The sequence below is a fragment of the Poeciliopsis prolifica genome, unplaced genomic scaffold (assembly GCF_027474105.1).
Source record: "Poeciliopsis prolifica strain line A6 unplaced genomic scaffold, Auburn_PproV2 SCAFFOLD065, whole genome shotgun sequence".
In the NCBI taxonomy this organism is placed as follows: Eukaryota; Metazoa; Chordata; class Actinopteri; order Cyprinodontiformes; family Poeciliidae; genus Poeciliopsis; species Poeciliopsis prolifica.
The window spans coordinates 1,719,411-1,743,186 of record NW_026562440.1 but is presented as its reverse complement, the minus strand read 5'-3'; the positions used below and the strand labels follow the sequence as shown (position 1 = coordinate 1,743,186).

Genomic DNA, 23,776 nt, shown 5'->3' with positions numbered 1-23,776 from the left:
CATTTTGCGATGTAGATTGGACCAATATAGACAAGTCAATATGTGTCATGGTGATAGACTCCTATAGGTAAATTACTGAAACTGAACCAGTAGGTGTTTTGGCAAAGTTTTAGTTTGTATATGCACAGCTTGATGCAACCTATTGTTTTTTATATTTTGTTCCTCTTCTTATAGATTTGTTGTTAAGTTTTGACAGGTATATACACGAGTTGTGAAATAATTTATCATAGTTTCATTCATAGCCCCAAAGACTTGTCATATAAACAGAGCTATGTTGACATATTATATCCATGGATGTCAAGGGGAGACAGCTGAAATTCTTTCGTATGAAAAGCGCAAGAAGGGAGCATCAAGAGAAACTAATCATTTGTCTTATTTTGCCTCTGATTTTTCCGATACAGTAAGATTTCACCTAACCATATAGCGCTGCATGAGAAGGGATAAAAATACCACAGCAATATAAATGAATAACAATAGGCAATTTAAATAATGTAATATGATCATAACTTTTTTAAACAGCATATCAACTGAGTGCAGTGATACAATATAAAACTTTATAATGAATGTTACAACACCCTAAGTGAAAATCATTTCAATATGACAAATATAGGGATTGTGAAAAAAGACATTTAGAGCATCCAGTATTTTATTTTAAATGCATGTCAAAGCAGAAAACATTCATTGTTGTTTTTTTTTTTAAAGAATCAAAACAACATAGATATTTGCTTAGTCATTATGTGTTAGTGAGCATCCATCTTGATCCCTAAGCAAATGTTTAGCTGGCTTTATGCAATGGTGAGGTCCAAGTCATGTGTCCAAAGCCTCAGCAGATTTCAGTTCAATCTCAGAGTGATTAGCAAGGCTTTTCAGTCTATCCTTAGTGTCCCTTGCATCTGATTAGCAGGCAGGCCAACGTCTGCAGGGAAGCTTTTGGACCGGTTTGCGGATCAAATGCCTGCAATAGTCCCGGTGTTTCTTTAGGAACTTCCATCTCACTTTTTACAGCTTTGGGACTATGTTTTATTTTTGCCTTGTATAATTTACTGGACTATCGCTGTTATGCAATGTAAGTATTGTTCTTATTAATATTCACCTTATTCGCCTTATTTTAGCTGAACTGCTCCATTGCTTTGATATTGCTATCAGTTTTTTTTTTTTTTTTTTTTTTTGCAGGATGGTAGTTTAATTTTGCTGGTCAGAACTTTTTCCAGACCTTTTGACCAAGACAAGACCTAAGATGTATAACCCATTAATCAAGGGGTCCAAAGCTTTGTATATTAAAGGAAACTTTTACATTATTAATTCAGCAAGTAGAAGAAGGGACTTTATTTACAAAAAAAAAAAAAACAAAAGTTCTCTGCTCTTTTGTTTCTACCATCATTCAGAAATATGTAGATTTTTTTTTTTTTTTACATTTGAGGATTTGACTCCCATTAAATTCACAGAACACCAGGACAGTGAATACTAATATTTATGTGATAAAGATAATCCACTACTGTAGGTAATGAAGCAGCATTGACAAAGAATATCCTGTGGACAAAAAACAGGGCACATTTTATTTTTGACATCTAAAATTCTGAATTCACAGAATAATAAGCCTTTTGTTCTTTATATATTTTAAATAAAAGGCACGAGTTGCCTACAAATGTGAAAAATTTAAATAAAACGTTGAAAACATGATCTAAAGGCATTGCAGAAAATGATTTTTCCTGGCCACAGTTTTACACAATGATTTTTTAGCTATAATGAAGCGTTGCTAATATACATATAAAAGAAGAGGTTGCCAGACACAGCAGTTCTTTATGAATGTCAGTCAAGCTTAGCCTATTTTACCACTTCCAAAATTTCTTGCTTCGCATTTTATTGATGACAAGAAGGCATTTCATTCCTTCAGAATTGTCCTCAACCCTCTAAGTACTGCCACAATAGGAATACATTGTGCTTAGTGATATTTTGACTGTGGTTAGTAATCCCTGGATTTTTGTTGCAGGAGAAACTGGCAAACAATCTATTTTTGTCAGAGAAGGAGACAATCACCAAGGTAATGTCCACTTTCACTGCTTGCACAGACGTAAGCTTGTTATTTAAAGTCACTCGGGGGGATTTATTTGTGGCTTTATAGCCATTATCCGTGCCTTCATTTACTGTTTGATCTCCTCACCAGCCAGTACAATCCCTATGTAAGAACCATGTCCTTTTCATCCTGCTTAAAATGGGAAAGATAATTGTAGATTACGACTATTTTTATCTGTCAGCGCCGCAAGCCAAGGTATTAAGGAGTCTGCTGTGCTTGAAAATTAACCAAAGTAGTCTGTGGAGTTTACTTTATGATCTCATTATCATCATAGTGCACCGGTCTGGTAAATTTCTACTTTTCTGGTTGTTCACCCTGTATTTGGGAAGATTCTTAGTAGACCAGTTGGAGATTTTTTAACAAGAGCACCCAAAATGCTGCAAGTTTTCTCTCTCAATAGTCTATGAAAACTTACAATTTTATTATCCTGATTGCACCAGCAGGCCAGAAATGATCTTCCGGCGAGAACATTTCCACACAGACCAGATATTTGGAAAAAAGAAGATAAATAACAAAAAAGTGGTGGCTTACTGGAAACAACTTCAAATGGTGGAACAGTAGGAAGACTGTTGTTAAATTTATGATATTGGTCAAGGTACAATTTATGAAAGGAGTCAGTATTAGTTTTTTTTAATTGTATAAATTAGGCATAAAGTGAGAAAATCACTTACAAATTAATTTTCTTTCTGGGCGCTTAATTTCCAGGATGTTTGTAGTAAATTTAAAATTAATCTTCAATATATCTATATTTGCATATACACCGCTGCTATATTCTTCCTCCTTGATATAAAATTCTGGGTGTATTAGTATTTTAGCTGAAATCAGTGCACAGCAAAGGCCTTTACTATTTTGTTAGTTTTCAGATGTAAAATTTTTTGTTTATATATCTCACCCCTTGCTGTCTTCATAAGCATGTCTTCAAGTTTTTCATGACTTTCTCGTCTTTCTTTTAGTGGTTGATTAAGGGGAGTCATGAAGAAAAGCTGTGGACCACCTGTCTCTAGGCTGCTTGCGAAAACCATGTCAAACATCCATCAGAGTTTGACCGACCACCTTCTCCTGCTCCTCTGAAATCTCAGGCCTGATCATCAACGCCGCGATACGCCAAAATGTCCCGGCACAAACGCAACTTCCACTGCTTCAATGCGGTTGGAGGAGAAAGCTCCCACAAGTCCTCTCACCCTTTAGATCATCACACCACCCGGCTACCAAAGATACCGCAGCATGGCATGGCGGCCTATCATGACTTAGAGCAGGAATGCTGTCTTTGCTCCGCATGTCGACACGCGCACACTTTAGACGATGTAGAGAACCAGCTGTTGCCTTTCTACCACGCACACCCACCATATTATCATCATCTCCCACACCAGTATGTTCTTAGTGGGCCAAGCAGATATGAAGAGACTCACTCAGCCAATGACTGTCACCTCCATCACCAGAGACATAATAAAAAGATTGTGCTGGTGAAAAACAGCGACCCTTCATTTAGGAAGACCATAATATTGTATCGTAAGGGTCTGCGCAGCTTTGGTCTGTTCTTGGAAGAGGTTTCTGAACTCATGCAGTACCACATCAGGAAGCTGTACACTCAGGAGGGCTGTAAGGTAAGATAAACTACATACGGCAACTCCAAGTTAGTGTTAGTTTTTATTGTAGTTTTCTTTCACTTTAATTTATTGGGTCTTTTTTTAGTTTAGAAACAAAATGCTCAAATCTCATGATCGTAGCTTTGCTAGGAATATATTTTGCTTGCATTGTTTTGGGATCATAAAAATAAAAGAAAAAAACTGATGTAATGTTGAAACCGTGTTTATGAGAAAGACTGAAAATTAGAGTGAAGCTAAGGGCTGTAGTGACAAAATCCAAACTGCATGCCAATCAGATCTACAGGTTAAGGCATGAGCAACACAAGTCAATCATTATAATCCTATGTAACTTTTTCATATTTCATGGCTTAGTGATTATGTCAAAACATCTCCAATGAATTCAAATCAGTTTGAACACTTAAGATAACCTGAAATATTATCACATAACATCTTTCACTTTCTTTAGGCAATGGATGAATATCTTATTATAGCTTACAGTAGATTACACAAGAACCATATTTTGATCCAGCTAAGTTCTATTTTCCTCCTAAAGAATATAGAAAGTAATTACACAATAAGCAGGTGTTTAATACTTCTAATTACATGAAGAAAGGATTTTAAAAATCCCCCTGCTTATGAATTGAAGTATAATTTGTGCCATTATTAATGAACGTATTCAAAACAGCTCTTCATCTGCAGACAAAGCCTTTGTTAAATAGCAAATACTATCCTCCCCTGATATGGGTGTAATCCAATCCAGTTGACAGTGTTTACTTAAATTATGCTAGTAAATAAAATCTCATGCACAAGGAGAGAGGGTAGTTATTGGTGTGGCATTAATAACACCAGTGTCTTAAGAAAACATTGGTATCATGTGAACTAAGTAGCTTTTATGAGTCAAGTGGGGTAGGGATTATTATTGTGTGTATATGAGGGAAAGAAGCGGGGATATTCCTTCACACAGCCATTCAGATTGTGGATATCTCCCCAAAAGCCCATAAATCTTTGTCGAATCAGAGCTATTTTTGAGCGAGGAGAAACAGGTCAATGTTGAAACTTCGCTGCTTTGATACCAGAGGTGTTTCAGAAATGTGACTTCCATGGTGGCAATTAATTATCTTCACCTGGGCTTTGTGTGACCACAGATGAAGCCATTCATCTACCTTCTCTGAGACTGGATTTAAAATTTGAAAGAGCAAAGTCATCAAAACCAAATATACATGAGCAATATGAAAACAATTCAATATTTCAACCTGCTTGTTTTTTTGTTTGTTTGTTTGTTGCCATTTCCCTGTTGCCAATATAAAAGCAGTATTTGATACTGAAAAGCATTCATGGAAATAAAGCTAGTAACTGCTGACGTGTTATATGTGTGTTAGACATTGCACAGCTTCTACTTTCAAATATTATATTGATCAGTCAATTTAAAAAGCCATTAATCCAAAGTTGCTCTCAGTTGAAATAAACATGTTACCAGAACCTATAAAACCTATAATGTCTATTTATATCTATTATGCAATAAAATAAGAAAGCAGTTTTTTTAATGAATCAACACAATTCTAAGCACAGATAAGGATTTTGATTTGATGAATCATTTCTTCTTTCAATCTTAGTATGAACAGGAAGTCAGAATAGTTCAGAAAATATTGTGTGTATGAACACCTGTTTTCTAATTTCTGTTAAAAGGCGTCTGGGAGAATCCTTTACGATATGTCAGCTTTATGACTTCTTAGAATAAGTCAATTGTCACAAGTTATTTCAGAAAATAAGAATTCAGTTTTATTATTAATATAGATTCACTTGCAAAACTAGACATTTGGTATCAAAATATAAAAGATTAAAGATGTGTTGAAGGTCTGAGTTTTCAAAGCTAATTTTAGGTATTAAGTGAAAGGCCTGAAAATATTGTTAACATTTTAAATACAACCTAATTGCACAGATGCAACTTTTATGTCTTTATTACAATTCATTAAATTTTCTGATAATTTGGGAGTTTTATCTGGAAACAAGTGGAATGCCATCTTAAATTTACGAAACACACCTCAGAGGCAACATGTACAATAAGGAGCTATAAATTTAATTGGTGGATCTGTGTCGTCTGTCAAGTTTAAAATTAAACAATGTTTTTCTCTTACAGATAGACAGCATACAGAGCCTTCTGCAGTGCCCAGGTGTTCTCGTTTGTGTGGGACAGGAACCTTCTCACCCATCACTCATGGAGAATTTTGAGAAAACAACAAGCTATAAATTTCCAAAGCTAAGTGCGAAGTCATGTCCCACAGAACGCACTGATGGAAACGAAAGTAAGCAAAACTATTTTGTTTGTTCACAGAACAATCTCTTGACCCAACGTGTGTTAAGTTAATGGTCGAAGAATTGCCTTAAGTGCCAGGCACATTTTCATTTTATTATCGGTTAGATTCTAAGTCATGAAAAGCAAGCACTTCTCTGACTTTTGGTAAATGACCATAGATGCAAAAGAAGACTAATTATTTTATTTGCTTCTTCCCTGCTGCTGTTTGATTATATTAAGGACTCACCACAAAGACAAGAATCATTCTCCCAAAACTGGGAGATGACAAAAGAGCCACCAAGCACTCAGCATCATCTGACAAATCTGTACCGGATGGAAGAGACTCTCTGGACTTCGTTAATTCCTGCCCACCTAGTGGCAACAGTGTGAGAGAAGATGACATAGAAAAACGGGTTTATGTTGATAAAGATGGAAGTTTGTCCATGGAGATGAAAGTGTGCTTCAGACTACCAAATGACGAAAGGTTACACTGGTCTACAACAGTAAAAAAGACAGCAGGGCGAACCTATGACCATATCAAATCCCACAACGATCCTAATTTAGCACAAATTAGCGATGTGAATTGTTCAGAATCAGAAATCATGTCTGCTGATGAATCTTATCTCACTCAGCGCTATCAGGGGCACAAGGAGAACCCTCACTGTCCTCACTGCTGCAGTCACTGCCAGGGTCATGAGATATGGAAAAATGTACCAGGGGCACACGGTGCAAGACGGTGTAGTCATACTTCTAGTTCAAGTGCATCCTCACGTACAGTGGTTTCTAGAAAGACAGTGATTGAAAAACAAACCATGTCGAGATCAAGTGAAGAGCTTGCAGACCAAGTGGTGGAGACATGCATAGTGGAAAGTATTGAGGCAGCTGAAATGGTGGAGTTTTGCACCATACAGAGGGAGACGTGTTCACCAAAGTGCAATGTGAAACTATCCACTGTGGAAAAAGGTGAGACCACTGGTTTATATAAGTTTCCAAAGAACGTTGATCTCAAAACTGCTCAAGAATCAAACCAAAAGGAGGAAGAAGAACCTGGATCTGCTACATGTGCAGGCGATGTTGATGATAGGTCATTTTCCCAAATTAGCAACCCTGACAGAAAAGAGACTAATGGAAGTGAAGTGTTGGATTCAGGGTTGGCTTTTCCAAATCCACCTCAAGTCCCAAAAGATAAAGCATCAAAAAAATCAGAGAAACGTAGCAAGCCAAAAACTTCAAAACCTTCTCATATCTGCCACTGTGGAGAACCCGAAGGAGTTCAGATCGAACCAAAAGAAAAAAATACCACCAAAGATTTAGAAGAAGGTCAGATACAAAAAGTTGATTCGAATGCGATGTCTGTAAAATCACATGCAGCTTGGAGTTCATATAAATTAGAAGAAATTCAGAAAGTCGACTGTTCAGAAGAGGGCAGAGGATCCAAAAGTGCCATGTCAGTTCATTCAAATGCCTCAACAAACTACGGTTCTGCTGATCCAGATATTTCAACTGAAGGACTTCAAGCATGTGACGACAAAGAAAAGAAAGAGACAACGTCCAGTAGCCTATCTGTGAAATCCTTTAAGTCCACTAAATCTGTAAAGGCACCACCACAACATCAGCCAGAAGAGGATATGGAAGAACAGGCTGAGGATGATTCAGAGCTAAGGTCACTTAGTTCACTATCAGCTTTATCCAGTGTGTCTGCTGAATTAAAAAACATAGTACAAGAAGAATCAGAGGAGGAGGACAATCAGGCTACAGCTGAAGAAAACGAGGACAATAGTGCAATATCAAGGAAGTATTATGGTTCAAGGACACCAGAAAACAAAACTGAGGAAAACCTAGAAAACAATCAAATAGAAGTGGGAAATAGATCAAGTTTAATATCTGCTGCTTCTGGGAAATCAATACTCAAGTCAGTATCTCCAACATCCAGGACCTCTGTGAGAGCAACCAGTTCTTTGTCAGCAAAATCCAGAGAATCAAAGACCCCTGAGGTTTATAATACAAAAAAGGCAGACATCACAGGAAATGATAACATTGAAGATGCGAGTGAACAGAGACCACAAAGCAAGCTGTCAGTCAAATCTGAAAAGTCTGTCAAATCAAATATATCTGCAAAATCAAATAAATTAAATCAAACAAAGGATTATTATTGCAACATTACAGAAATATCAAATACTTCCGAAGCAAGAGCATCAAGTGTGGCGTCAGAAGCATCAGCTGGGTCAAAATATGTAATAACAACTGAACAAAACTCCTGTGGAGATAATGGGACAACTGAAAGAGCGGCGAGTGTCATTTCAGTAAAATCTGGCCAGTCACACACCTCTGTGGTATCTTTGAAATCAGAAACTTCTCAAGTTTCAACAAACCACTCTGGTCATTTGTGTGATGAAAGAAGTGATCTGTACGCTACTGCAGGGAGATCAAGTTGCATGTCAGATAAATCCATTAAGTCAAACATTTCAGCAAGATTATGTAACCTGAAAGTCAGTGACAAGTTGAATAAAGACAATGCGGCAGATGAGGAGGAGCGAGGATCTAGTGCTATGTCAGTAAAATCAAATGTGACAACTGACTCAACCTTCTCTAAAGCTTCAGGAAAATCTAATCCATCAAAGCAACATGATGCTGTTGTTGAAGAAATTTCTGGAGATCATGCTGAACAAAGAGAAAGAGCTCCAAGCAATATCTCAATCGCATCTGCTCAATCCTCAAAATCACATGCTTCTGCAGCATATATAGAGGAGGACGCCTCTGGAGTCTGTTGTAACCCGTCTGACAGAAAATCCAACGAAGAAGAGATCGAGGGGAGATCAGTGAGCTCAATGTCGGTCCAGTCATTTAAGTCAAATATCTCTTCAAGATCAGGTAGAACAAACTGTTCTACTTGTACTCAACCTGTTGATGCCACTGAGTCATTTCTTCAAGTCAGTGAGGAAATAAATCCTGAAAACAGAGCAGAAAATTCAGTTGAGTCACAAACGGTGAGACCAGCAAGTGCTACGTCCCGAAAATCAAAAAATTCTACTAAATCTACCAAATCAAATACTTCCAACATATGTTCAAGCAGAAGGCCTGGTGACGACACCACTGAAAAGGCAATTACAGAGGGAACTCAGAGTGTACTTTCAGTCAGATCTACAAAGTCAACTACTTCCATTGAATCTACAAAATCAAAATGTTCTATCCATGATCGGCAGGAGAAAAGCGCCGGTCAAGAAAATGACAAAGAGCTGCTTCAGGAAAGACCAACAAGCAAAGGGTCACATGTTTCTGAGAGGTCTGTAAAAACTGCAGAAAGACCACATAGTGAAAGATCAGACAAATCAAAAGTTTCTGATATTGAGTCATGTGCATCTCAAAACAAAGCTGAAACTTCTGATGATGGAGTTTGTGAAAATGCCACTGAACAGAGAGCTCAGAGTGCACTGTCAATGAAAACTGAAAGGTCAACTACATCTGCCAAATCTACTAAGGCAGCAGAACACGATGAACTTCATGAAAACATAACAAATAATGGTGAAATGGTGGAAAGAGCTGCAAGTAACTTGTCTGCCAGATCAGAAAAATCAACAAAATCAAACATTTCAACAATTTCTAAACGGTCAAAGGTTGATACAGATTGCTTGGAGGTTGTCTGCCTTAATGAAAGGGTTGTTGAAGGAGAGAATGAATGCAGATCAGTGTCACCACTGTCAGTTGACTCGATTGCTTCGACTAAATCAAATAAGTCAACGCACTCAGCTGGTGGAGAGGAATATGGGACTCTTATCAACAAAGAAGAGAGACACAAGCATGGTGAGGACAGACCACCGAGCAGCATGTCAGCCAAATCCATCCAGTCATGCGTGTCGGAAATATCAATAAAGTCTGCAGGAAGAACACCAAGTTCTTTGTCCACAAAATCTGTGAAAACTAGTACTACTGAGGCTTGTTCAGGAAAGTGCCCTGATGAAAGTAACATTGAGGAAGCACAAGCAAGAGCAGAGAGTGTGATGTCATCCAAAACTGAAAGGTCAACAAGCTCTGTCAAATCAAACAAATCAAAAGGATTGGGTAGTCGAGGAGGTGAAAATATGGTCAATGAGAGCGGAAATGTGGAGAGATCCCCAAGCAATTTGTCAATCAGATCAGAAAAATCAACAAAATCAAATGCCTCTAAAGGAAGCAAAAGTTTAAAAGTTTCCAAAATCTGTCTGGAAAACGAGGCTGCAGATTCTGAAGAAAGAGCTGCAGGTAATGGAAGTGAAGACAAACCTTTATCACCTCAGTCAGTTAGATCAAATACGTCTACAAAATCAAATAAATTAAAATGTTGCATTGATGCTCCAATTGCAAAAAGGTCAGACAATTTTAATTCAGATATTGACAATGGCAAAGAGGCAAATATAGAAAGAGCATCAAGCAGAACCTCAACAATTTCAAACCAGTCAAGTGTCTCAGAAATTTCTACCAAGTCTGAAGAGAGAGCAGCAAGTGGTTTGTCAGAAAAATCACACGCTTCAGTAATATCAGACCTAAAATATTATTCTGAAGAACCATCTGAAATACCTGCCCCTCCTGATGAGGTAGGCAGTGAGGATGAAGAAAGAACAAGCGTCATGTCAGTCAAATCAATTAATTCATCAGTTTCTAATAAATCAAACAAGCCAGCAAATCTGGATTGTGAGAAAAACACAGAGAGATCGTCCAGTAACCTGTCAGTCAAATCAGGGAGATCAGCGAAATCAAATGCCTCCAAAAGATCAAAGGTTTACGAAGTTGATTTGGAGAACAGTGCGGACAATTCTGATGTAAGAATTGTTGAAGGGGAGAGTGAAGGAAGCACCATTAGTATGGTGTCTGTTCAGTCTGTAAAATCAGAATGTGACGGGTGTGATGATGAGCATGAAAATCCCGAAAGACCACCAAGAAGCACCTCAGCTAAATCAATCGTCTCACACATATCTGAAAAATCTGCCAAGTCAGCAAACAGACCGCCAAGTGCTTCGTCTGCAAAATCAGCAAAGTCAGACACTTCAGCAAAGTCTGTCAAATCAAATATATCTGATGCAATGTCTGGCAAAACTGAGGAAAGTGAAGAAAGAACAAAAGGTGTTCTGTCATCTAAAACTGCAAAGTCAGCTACGTCGACAAAATCTTCCAAAGTAAAAAAACATACAAGCCCAACAGAAAAATCTGATTGGGAAAAAAAAGACAGAAATCAGAGCAGTATGTCTACCAGGTCAGTGACATCTGCAAAATCAAACGTCTCTAAAGTATCTGAGGAATCAAAAGCCTCTGCTGTTACTTGTGAGCTAAATGCTAATGATAATGAAGATGACTGTCAAGAAGAGCACAATGAAAGCAGATCAATTAGTTCAATGTCAATCCATTCTGTCAAGTCAGATATTTCTGCAAGATCAGGCACGTTGAAATGTTCAAGTGATATCCCAGTTCAAGAGCTTATCACACGATCAAATTCACCCGCTTCAGTTATTTCTATAAAGTCAAATAGCTCTGGAGTTTTTTCTGATAATAACCGAACTGAGGAGAGAACAGATAACAAAGCATCTCAGGACAGATCAGAGAGTGAAATGTCTGCAACAGACGAATGTGTATGTGGTCTTGATCAGGTAGAAAGACCAGCAAGCAATTTATCAGTAAATTCTGCAAAATCAGCAATGTCAAATGTTACTGGGACATCGACAAAATCAAAAACTTCTAACATCTGCTCTGAACATGAACAGGAAATTACTGCTTCAGATATTGAGGAGGAAGGAAACTCGTCGTCATCACAGATGATCAAGTCAAATGTTTCTGGTTGTTCAAAAAAGTCCAGATGCTCTGATGTTGCAGCTGCCCGGAGCATTGAGACTCCCAATGGAGACAACAGTGATGAAACAATGCAAGACAGAACTGAGAGCTGTAGATCCATTAAAACAGGTTGCTCCCATGTATCTGAAAGAGGGATTGGGTCTAAAGCCTCCAGTCAGGCTAATGAAGTGGTGGATGAACATGAAAAAAGAAAAGAGACTGCATCCAACACGTTGTCGGCTGAACGGCCAAAATCACTGTCCACAGAGCCTGAAAAATCTATGAAATCTAGTAGGTCAAGCACTGATGATGTACCAGCTGAAGATTATGTTGCAGAAAGTGGCAGCGTTGTAGAGAGAGCAGGAAGTCAGGTGTCTGACAGGTCTGCAAAATCAAAATCTTCAACAAAATCCATGAGATCAACAGGGGGAGATTTAGGTAAAGAAAACTCCAAAGAAGAGCGCTTAGAGAGACCACTGAGTTGCACGTCTACTAGCTCAATAACAGAGTCAGTTGATCAAACTGCAAGTACAAGGTCATCAAAAGCAAACATCTCAAGAATTTCAGCAGTTTCCGACACTACTCTCAATGATGAAAGGTCATCAGGCAACATCTCAACAAATGTAAAAACTTCATCCAGAGTGACAACGCCATCTGAAGTTATTTCAGTGGACGGCACTTCAAATGGAGAAGGGAAAACACAAAGACCACCCAGCACTTTGTCAGCAAAATCTGCAAAATCTTCAAAGTCTAGTAAATCTACCAAATCTTCTAAGTTACAAAACTCTAAAAAACCAGAGGAAGAAATAGGTGTGGAAGACATGAAGCGTCCACCAAGTAATTCATCAATCAAATCAACAATATCAAGGCATTCAGATGGTGGATCAAATAATTCTGAAATCTTAGCCATTTCTCCTGAAAATGTTGCTGATGAGAACACAGATGACATTGAGATGAAAACGTCGAGTCCTGTTTCTGCTAAATCTCTTAAGACAAATGCATCGTCTGTCTCCACAAAATCAAAAGCTTCACATTCACAAAAAGCCAAAGAAGATCAGTCACAGAGGTCTCACAGTGTGCTGTCAGTAAAGTCTGACACTTCTTCAAGAACCATACAGTCTAATGGATCTTGCAAAACCCCTAGGGAGGAGACTAGGATGGATGAAGACAATGAGTCAGAAGCAAAATCAAGCAAAATAATAGATGCTGATATTCCTAAGGAAGAATCCAACCCCCACAATGATGGAAACGCTTCAGAGAAATCTGAAGGAACACAGAGTTGTACATCAAAAAAATCCCAAAAATCAAAAAATTCTTGTTTTGAAGAAAGTTCTACATATGTGGAAGAGAGAGCATTTAGTAGTGTGTCAACAAAATCAGCTAAATCTGGTCCATCTGAAGCACTAAGCAGATCTGAAGTGCCCTCGGTAAAAATTGAAGAGAGTGAAGACAGGTCCCAGACTGCCACGTCGTCAAAGTCCAAGGCTTCAGGGCGTTCAAAAAAGTCAAAGACCTCAGAGATTCAAGGAAGTTCAAGAAAGTCACAAAGTTCTTTGAGTGTACACTCACAAATATCTGCCAAATCTAAAAAAAACAATGTAACAGACGTTTCCACTGCCAGCATGGTTTCTGAGAATACAGAAGAAAGTGCGACTCCTTCAGAAGTCAAAGAAGGCCCAACTGATAAAACAAGTTCTAAGACCAATAGGTCAAGAGAGCAGGGTAAAGAAGATGCAGGCATTTGCCTAAATAAACATCCAATCATTTGCCATGCAGACTCAGATGAAAGTGACCTGTCACAAACCCTGTCTTGTTCAGATAAAGAGATTTGTGATACTTCCTCCCCTGGAAAATCCAAATCTCATGTTTCTGACAGGATAGTAAATGGTTCAGGAGAAGCCACAGACACTATCTCTGATAAAAGTCATAAAGGCAGTAGAAATAAGGAAAAGGATGACGCTGGTGACTTTGAGCTGGTTCCATCTATCTTACCAAATGCGTCCCCCACCGAAGTAGTAAATGAATGGCTTAAAACCTTACCAACAGAGAGAGTCCTTTATGAGATGGAGGAAAATAATGAAAATAACAATGAAGCAAACGATAATGTTGTAGCTGAGGAAATAGAAATAGCAGAGAATTCTGAGAAGAATGAGCCCGAAGCGGAAAATTCAAAAGAAGTAAATGGCATGGACAATGTCCAAAATGACTATCAAACGTGCTTAGAGACACCAACTGAAGGCAATACCTGCACTGAGCGAGAAGATGGCTCAGCAAGGTTCAACTCCTCCATACAAGTTATGAAAGTACTTTTGAACCCTAAGCTTGACAGATGCAACAGTTTACCAGAAATCTCACCTGTATATGGGCGTAAGCTAAGTACTTCAGCTCAAGGTCTTTTAGATTGCCTTGTAAAGTTGCAGTTAATAGACCATGACCCTAAGAACGCAAATGAAAAGAATAAAAGATATCAGGAGCTAATGAGTATTCTTCAGTCCCTTTGGCTTTCCAGTCCCTCAGAAGAGGAACATGTACAAAATACTGGGGATCATCATTCTGCTCAGGGGGAGTACAATCACACCTCATCCTCTGGTGTGGATGTACACAGTGGATCCACTGGTTCTGGGAAGAGTAGTGATGGAGTGAAGAGCAGTGACAATGATGGATCTCAACCTCAGAACAGTTTAATACAGAAAACATACAATGAAACAGACACCCAGTGGAGACCAGAAATAGAAGAAGTAAACCAAGAAGAGGAGGATTCAGCCACAGATGAAACGATAAGAAGCAATGATAGTCCAAGAGAACCACCTGAAACACCATCGTCCTCGAACAAAAGTTCTGGAGAATTCAGCAGTAATGAGGAAAAACTCTCCAAGAAATTGCCTCAAGATTCTGATCCCGTTTGGGTGCTAACTTTGCTAAATAAAATAGAGAAGCAGTTTATGACACATTATATCAGCGCAATGAAAGAGCTAAAAGTTCGATGGAGCCTCGGAGAAACCGATCAGCTTGACACAATGATAGATGAACTCAAAACCGAGGTGCACAACAAAATTCAAATAAGCATTGACAGAGAAGTTAGGAAAATTCAAGGCAGATCAGGGTTACCCAAACCGCCAACAGAGGCAACATCCAGAACCTCAAATAAACAAAGAGAAGAAAGAAAACCAGGGGTGAAGCTCAAGCTCCAACAGTCAGTGGATTCACAAGGTGAAAAAAGCGATTCAACAACGGGAACATTATACAGTGACCAGCGAGGTGAAAATATTGATGAATACTGTCCATGTGAAGCATGTGTGGAACAAAACCTTAATTCCATCCCACCTCTCTCTGCGGAAGTAAGAAGAATTGCACCTGTTGTTATGGACTATGACCTGAAAAGGATTCTGCTGAAGAAATCCGCAACTGACTGTGCAGCTCAGTGTGGAAATGACGATGACACAATGGCAGCGGAAACACTTGTTGAAAAAGTTATTATTGGAGCAATAAAGGAAGTAGAAATCAACAAAATGCAACAAGTTGGAGAGGAAGCCTTTGAATTTACAGCAGATGAAAAGGAAGCAGATGATGCCTGCCAAGACGATCAGACAGCTATTGAAGAATCAGTTCAAGTTTTTGCTGCAGACAATGAGGAGAAGACAAGAATGGAAGGAGTTGAAAGACCAGGAAGTGAGAGTGGAGCCATACATACTGAAGAAACAACTTCAGAAGAAGTGACTGATGATGCAATCATACCAGGTGGAGAAAGTGGATTCAATGTGAATAGTGAAACAGCAGAGAAATACACAGATATGTCGAGCAGCGTGTCTGAGGATGAAGAAGGAATCACTGCGGCAATGCCAGTTAAATATATCACTGCTTCTACTAAACAGTTTCCTAACCATGCAAATGAAGTTCATGATGATACTGTAGCTTTTGCTAATACTGAAGTCCAAAGCAAAGAAGAAACAGAGAAAGATGTTTCAGTGGAAGCGTCATCGTCAACCAAACTGGAAGCTTCCCAGAAGGATGCGAAAAAGGATTGGGTAAAGTTGAGGAGGCAGTTGCTCCCATCAATGCAAATAATTGTTCACTTGAAAAATAAGAAACAATCAATGATGAATGCTAAGAATAGTGATACAGTTACGAGTAATGAAATGGTGAAGGATCAGACTGAAGAAGAAGAAGAAGAAAGTAAAGCAGAAACTGATGTGGTACAAGACACTATAATCTTAAGTGAAAATGAGGAGATTAAATGTAGCGAGACTGAAAATATAGAACCTTCAGTTGAGTTTGGTGTAGCACAAACATCTGATGTCAAATCCAGCGAAGAAGAGAATGAGGAGAGTTTCTTAGAGGTGGGATCTAATACGACCTTGTCGGAAGATGAAAAGGAAGCGATGGAAACATCCTCAGAAGCCATGAGTGAGCATACTCCTGTGGGAATCTTAACTAAGCAGAAATCTGACACGGAGGAAGTTGGGGAAGGTGCCAGTACCACCAGTGATCAGGACACTGCGGACGAGTCAGGTGGCAGCAGCGATGAAGATGAAAGCGCAGATGACAGGGAGGCCACAATTAATGAATTATCAAGTATACAAGAAGAAGAAACAACTGGTGATGAGCTTTCTGTTACAAGTGAAACAGAACTGCAGAGAAACCAAGTCTCTGCAGTTGGATATGAAGGCACAAAAAAGAACAATGAGGCAGAACCAGAGGTTCAAGCATCAGAAAGAGAAGAGTTTGAAGAGGACAGCACAGTTGATCAGGAAGAGACAATTTCTCCAGTCAATTCTTGTGATTCTTCTGATGAGAGTGAAGCAGCCGTAGCTGAATCCTCTGGAGAATCAGACGAGGATGCAACAACAGCAGATGAAATGGATGTTAAAAAACAAACTGCAGTCACAGGAGAAGATGAAACTGTAGTAGCAGCCAGCCCTGATCAATCTGACTGTGAGAAAGCCACGGAAGCAGGGCAGGTCAATCCACAAGAGGATACGGATGAAGATGTTTGTACGGGTTCTTCAGCTAAAAGTGAAGATGAAAATGAAGAATCAGAGACAGCTATGACTGAGCATAAATCAGAGAACGATTCAGCTGAGGAAGGAGGAACCGACACAGATGAAGAGAAGCTTCCCGCTGTCAGTGCAGATGAGTTTGCAGATGAAAACAGGGATTCATTAACAGAAGATGAATCATCAGAAAAAGACAGTAAAGAAGCCACCACCAAAGATGAAATTTGTACTAATAAAGAGATTTTTCCAGCACAAAACGGTGAATCAAAGGATGTAACTTCTGAAGAGGAAGCTGCAGCAAAGAGGACAGAGAATGAAGAAGCAGGAGCAGTTGACGAAGAAACTGGCACTGCCAGTGAGAGCGGCTCTGCAGACGACATAAACAGCACCACAAATGACGACGACAATGCTGAGGAGAATGATGACATGAGCAGTGAACTGTCAATTGAATATGCTGAAAATCAGACAAAAGATGAGCAGACTGGGGAACAAGCAACTGAAAAGTGTACAAGCGTGCACAAATTTAAAGAAGCGGAAGAGGAAGAAGCGGTTGACCGTGAAGAGGAGACAGGTAAAGTAAAACGTATACATGGTCTTGGTCTCACAACTGAAGCTGAAGATGACCAAGAAGATGAGATTGATGCAGATACAACTGAAAATGAATCTGGTAAGGATGAAACCACAAGCAGACAGGGATCTGAATCAGAAGATGAGACAAATGACGAGAAAGAAGATAAGCTAAAAGAAGAACAAAGAATTAAGGCCACTGATGCTGAAGAGGAAGATATGGTTAAAAACAAGAGTGACTCTGCAGAGAATAACGATGCCTCTTCGAATGATAAAACTTCAGCTGCAGAAGCGGAACATGAAATCAACAAGGCCTATAATGTAGTAAACGAGAAAGAATCAGCGCAAACATCAGGTGGTGAAGAGTCTGATATTTCCTCAGAGACTAATCCTGAATCTACAATTGAAGGAAGCTCCAAAGCTGTGAGTGAAAATGAATCTGAGGCAGAAGGCAGCAGCTCAGCAATAGATGATGAAAAGTTTGCAAACAACTTAAGATCAGGCAAAGATGAAGCAACAGGTCAGGAGGACACATCAACAGTTAAAGATGATGATGATGATTATGATGATGATGAGTCAGGAGAAGAGGATTCAGATGCTAAGTCTGAAGATGAGGTTGTAGATACAACTCCACAAGAATGTACTGATGAAAGTGAGTCTTTGAGTCAGGCTGAACCTGTTGAACAGCTTTTATTGGCCAAAGAACTTGAATCATCAGGAAAACTGGAAGAGAGAATTAAAGTTTTCCAAGAAGAAAAAAGCAAAGAAGATAAAACACCTCTTGAGAAATCTGAATTAGTCGAAAATGAAAGTGATTCTGAATCCAAACACGAAGATTGCACTGAAGCTCTCACGAAAGAAGATTGTAAACCAACAGATGAAGATGTGAGTGAAGTGGAAATAATTGGCAGAGAGATTACAAAGAGAGACAGTGGAGAAAAATCCAGATCTACAGATCGGTGCGAAGAAGAGTGTGCATGTGAAGAATCTGCAGATGAAGCAGAAGATGAATCTGTAGAAGAGAAGGAGGCACAATTTACTGAAAACAAAGATGCCACAACATCTGCTTTGAATGACCGTGTCAAAGATTCTGAAAAGGAAGATGAAGACACTGACACACCCATTGAAGGCTGGAGTGGAAGCTTAGGAGACTCAGCTGACGGAGAAGACGAAGCCGAGGAAGACTCAGAACCTGAAGAAGACGCTGCTGATGGAGAGAAGCCTTTTGTTGCAGACAAGCTGGGGAGTTTAGATGCAACTAAGAAAACTGCCAAGAAAACATTACTAATCCCTCTTGATGCTTTGATGAAAGAGAGAGCTGAGTCGGAGGATGGTGCTTTTGCTGATATTGAAGATTCTGAGACTGAGATACACGGCCAAGGCGATGTTACAAGCCTCGAGTTAAAGAGTTTGAAAAAGCTATAAGTTGACAAAAAAACAAAACCAAAAAAAAAAAAAAAAAAAAATCAAGAGATTAGATAGCCTGGTGAATATTAGTGTGGAAATTGCAAATGAGCTCATTCATCAGAAATCTGCAAAGTCAGCAAAGGATAACAACAAAGTTTAGATTGCTCTTGTAACTTTGGATCTACTATGTTATTAGTTTCAAATAACCATAAACTGGATGCACTTTTTTTTTGTTGAGAATTTGAAACACTGAAATTATATATCTGCAGTGCTGGTCATACATTTGCACGAGAAGAGAATCTGAAATACTTGAATGTATATACTGTATTTATCAGGTTTCCATAAACGGGATGCGATTGTAGTGCATTTATTCTGTTGTGGAAGAATATATTTTCTTTGTAGGACTAAAATGTGTTTGACCACATTTTGTCTAAATAAGTTCTGTTAAAAACAAAGTCATATATTTTTCTAGTCAATAAAACAATGACCATATATGTTGTAACTTTTAGTCCACAGCTGTGTGGGTTCAGGGCTCACCGTGGATGCATGACAGGTAATAACAGGGATAACAGTTAGTATTCATTGTTGCGATGCATAATATGGTTGTTGCTCTGTTTCTTAGCCCGTACAGATGTGTATCAAAGTACATTTTTCTTAAGTAAGCTTTTGCTGAGTGTACTGCAGAAACTGTAACATCTTAAAAATAAAATCGTAAAGTGATATCTTGGTTTACTTTTGCTATAATTTAACACTTGAAAAAGATATATGATAGTTCTCCTATAAAAAATTGACTTTGTTTTTCCTTTACAGTTTTAAGTGAGTCATGCATAAAGCTAGGTTATTGTGTATTAAAAAACGTGTATTTAAGAAAACAAAATACAGCAAACAAAAACTTACTACTAAAAGTCAAAAAAATTCCATAGGTAAATCTGTAAAACACACATAGCATATTTTGTGTAAATGGTTGTTTTCTAGTCCAGCACTGACTTTAACAGTGTACTTTGCTGATTATTATTTCTGAGTATTATAAGCATCATTATTTAACATCTTTATGCAGCAGGGTGACTCAGAGAGCATCCGGACCTCCATGGAGAATTATTTTATTGTCTTTCTGCAGTGAAACCCAGACAGAGTTGATGTATGTGCCCTTCCCACAGTTTCTCGCTTCAGTCTCATGTGGTCATGTGACACAGATAATTGGTGTCAGTCTGAGTGACTGCTTAACCCAGTAGTGGGCAATGTGTTCCTGTTTGTATTTAACACTTAACCTATGTTTGCTAGGTGTTTAAATAAAAAAAATAATCTGATCACAGTAAATAGCTGTAGACTGATATGAAGGATTGTTTCTTTTACTATTTGGTGAGAAAAATGACAAATTGAATATGAAGAAAAGTTGTACATAAAGAGAGTTTTGTCATAAAGAGAAACTGGCTCAGTGATGGAGAGAATTTTATCTACGCATTGTAAAATATCTATAAATTTTTAGAGTGCCCATTACTGCCACCATGAGAAGACTGTTCAGTCTCACATTGAGTCGGTAAAGTTTCGTTTTATCTGATTATGCAAATCCAGACCATCTGTATATATTAAAAGTTGCAAATAAATTAAAACCCATCATGTCAGCATGTCTGACACATGTGAGATTTAAAAATACAAAGCTTTAGACAGTGATGTTCCAACAATGCCTTACTACGGAAGCACATAGCACATATTCAGGGGCGCAAGGCTGAGGCACATTTTTAGAACATTCCAGCATTTACAGACAACATATATGTGTCACATATATATGATGTGCATGTAAAGTAATATGCAAATGTCTCATTTCAGACAAATTGATTCATAAATGCGGATGTGTGGCTGCAAATCAATTAAAACGTAAGTGTTTCAAATGACTGGAACTTTAAAATTAAACTATCACTAGTATCATTACAAGGAGCTCATGATGAATAGAGATAAATAAAATCGAATATGATCACCGCCCAGACAAATTTTGTCAGCAACAATTCTGACAAAGCAGTTAATTTGACAAAAAAGGTCATTATGAGAGAATAATGAACTTATCATCATTTAAACAACTTGGACCAACTTATGTCAGATCTCTACGTCAGATGTGCTCTGCCCCCAAGTGGCCAAAACAAAAAAAACGTCCAACAATCAATCCATTTTTTATTTCACATCACTCAGGTTTGTGGGGTGCAAGTCATATAACAACAAACAACCTGTGCAGACAAATAAATACATACTTACTCTTAAGCATGTGATATGAATTACTCCAATAAGGTGCTTGTTATTTTTTAATAATATATTTACTTCCCCATGAAGACAGTTTTACAAAAAATAAATAAATACAATGAGACTTTAAAGAATTTAGCAAGTACATAAGTGAGGAACAGCAACTTAAAATAACTAAATAATTAAACTAGGAGGAATAATCTTGTTTCCTATTTTGTTTGAAAAAAAAAATCAGGTATACTAAGCATAAAGAAAACCAGTAGATAAAAGGATTTGTGAAGCCTGAAAAGAAAAAAAGAAACATGACGCTGGCTAGCTTGACACTCAGAGATTAATTTAATCTTCAAATCTTTTGGATAAGCAAAGAGTTTCTGAGGAAGCACCTGCTCGCTGGCCGTTGGCAGTAATTTCCACAGTAAACACTGGAAGAGTGAGGAACGTCATCCGGAGCACAATAATATGGGGCTTTCCCGCAGCCATGTTTACCTCAGAGCAACTTGCCTGCAGAGCAGCTGCAGAGACGTGCTTCCAGCTATGGTGCTGCAGAGTCCAACAGCATAAATGTTTCTAGCCAAGTTTCAACATCTCTTTTCAACTCTGAAGTACACTGTGGAGAAATGCAAAACACAAACTGGACATTAATCTGAATAGATGACATGATCTTATAATAAGTATTATCAACGGCCTATTGAGTAAAAATTAAACATACATAAAAATCAGTTCATAAATGAAATTATTTGCAATGAGGTGAAGTAAATGGAAGAAAATCTTTCGAAGTCATCAATAAATGTAAATACAAAAGGACACTACAATTGGTTAGCAATGGCCCTGTTTAGATCATGTGAACATGGGATACCCTCGTCAAAAACATTCTTGGAGTGTTGCTTTGGTTCATTCATGCATGTTTGAGGATTCCTTGTATTCTCCATAGCTGCTATTTGAAGGTGCCTAAAAATTTGCTCCCACAAATCGCAGCCAAAACTCCTCCTTGGAGTTGCTGTCTCCAGTCAAGCTTCCACCTCACAGAGCAAAATGAGTGAATTTTTCAAAAAGACAATGGGATGGGTCAAAATCATGCCAAATCAACCAGATTTTCTATAGTAGAAGTCTTGATTACTGTCGTTAGCAAGAAAAACTTTTATGCCAAATTTTACAGAAAGCTTATTATCTACATTTATTTCTCTGGACATTTGTCTTCACTTCATATAATTTATTTCAATGACCAATTTGTATTGATTGCAGATTGGTTGTGTTGTTTCCTAAATCTGATATAAATTTCACATTAAAGCATGCTGCAAAACAGCTGCTGATATTATATTGAAGGACAATTAGGTTTGTCTGAATGTCTCTCTCTAGGGACAGCAATGCTGTGTGTTCATTGAGCAGTGGAGGTGGATCGTTGCATTTATTGTTCATCACCTTGTCTTTTTATGGCAAATAGAAAAACAAGTCTTCTCACTTCATGTGTGACAGAGGATAGAAGTGGTTCCCACACAGACAGGAAGTCAAAAGGGGGCCTCTTGTGATACAGAGGGGATACATAATTAAGTACGGTGTGTTTCTGTGTGCTTGCAAGAGCGTGCATGAATAAATCACATCTTGGCTAAACTAAACAACTGCATACCTTCCTTTAAATGTTTAATTTTGCACAATTTTGCATACACACACACATAAGTATGTCTTTCAATCTTCTTTGCTTTGACTTCCATTAATGTTTCACTCATTCCTATCACCTAACCATGACATTTATTTTAAACCTAACCATTACCATTACCAGTATTTTCCCAACCCTAACTTTAACCTTAGTCCTAAACTTAAACCCTAACCCAATAATAGCACCTGTTCTTCTAGGGCCCTGAGCCAGGGCAGTCCTCACAACATCGTATTTGTTTGAAAAATGGTCCTTACACTGTATCAAATACAAGGCCACACACACACACACACACACACACTCCCCCACACACGCATGCACACACATGCAATACCAACAAGGGCACACAAGAGACATTTTCATTTTCATACAGTGCACACTCACAATAATAATGGGAAAGCAGCAGTTGGCAGCATATATATGCTTTTGGCACAGAGTTGGTCAGAACTACATAACCAGAAAAGACCCACGCTCCCTTTCTTTCCCACTGTTGTTCAGGTTATCCTGTGGGGCCACTTATGACCCTTCTGCAGGCAGGATGCAATGTCTGGGGACCCCAACAGAGCCGTACACAAGCATCCGCCAAGCCCTGGGAAGAAAACAAGGGCTGATGGAAAAACTAGAAGAAAGGAGTTTAAAGAGGAACAACAGTTAAAAACCAGGACACACTCAATAACACTCACCATGCACCTGCAGCCCCTTTGTGTGTCTGTGTTTCAGTGTATGTGTGTGTTGTTCCGTCAGAGAACTGCAGCACTGCACAGTCCCCACGCACAGCACAGGTGGTCCAAACAAAAACCTGTGAAGTGTTGCCCAGAGAGTAATATCTCCATGTTGCATGTTGCAATAAGCCCCCCCATAGGAAACAAACACTTCCAGTGCTGTAAGATTTATTCACCCGCGCACTTACAGGTTACAGTATAATGTGAATGATATCTTCCTCACAAGGCTCTCTGAGTCACTCTCAACAACTTTCCACAGTAAGCTACCAATAATAAGCACATACCACCAGGACATGCTGGTGTTATGTATCAATGAAGAAGACGGGAGAATTCCCTCCTCTGTGTATTGCGTGGTGAGAAAAGGAAAGAGCTGGTTAGCGACTATGGAGTGGGAAAACCAAAGCATTGTTACAGTTTGATAGATTGACCACTCACCGGTTTGGATTTTTCT

At 38.6% G+C, this 23,776-nt stretch overlaps 1 protein-coding gene across 2 annotated transcripts; it reads left to right on the top strand.

The window, feature by feature from the left end:
* The first annotated feature begins 933 nt into the window (after window positions 1–933).
* Window positions 934–20,039, top strand: rp1l1b (rp1 like 1b). Of its 2 annotated transcripts, XM_055020050.1 has the most exons (5): window positions 934–1,066; window positions 1,991–2,041; window positions 3,028–3,678; window positions 5,798–5,963; window positions 6,194–20,039. In XM_055020050.1, exons 3-5 carry the CDS (start codon window positions 3,184–3,186, stop codon window positions 18,736–18,738), a joined length of 13,206 nt encoding a protein of 4,401 aa, XP_054876025.1. In that variant the 5' UTR covers window positions 934–1,066; window positions 1,991–2,041; window positions 3,028–3,183; the 3' UTR covers window positions 18,739–20,039. The 2 variants fall into 2 exon arrangements, with proteins under 2 accessions (XP_054876025.1, XP_054876026.1); XM_055020051.1 differs by lacking the exons at window positions 934–1,066; window positions 1,991–2,041 and adding an exon at window positions 2,605–2,669.
* The last annotated feature ends 3,737 nt before the right edge of the window (window positions 20,040–23,776 follow it).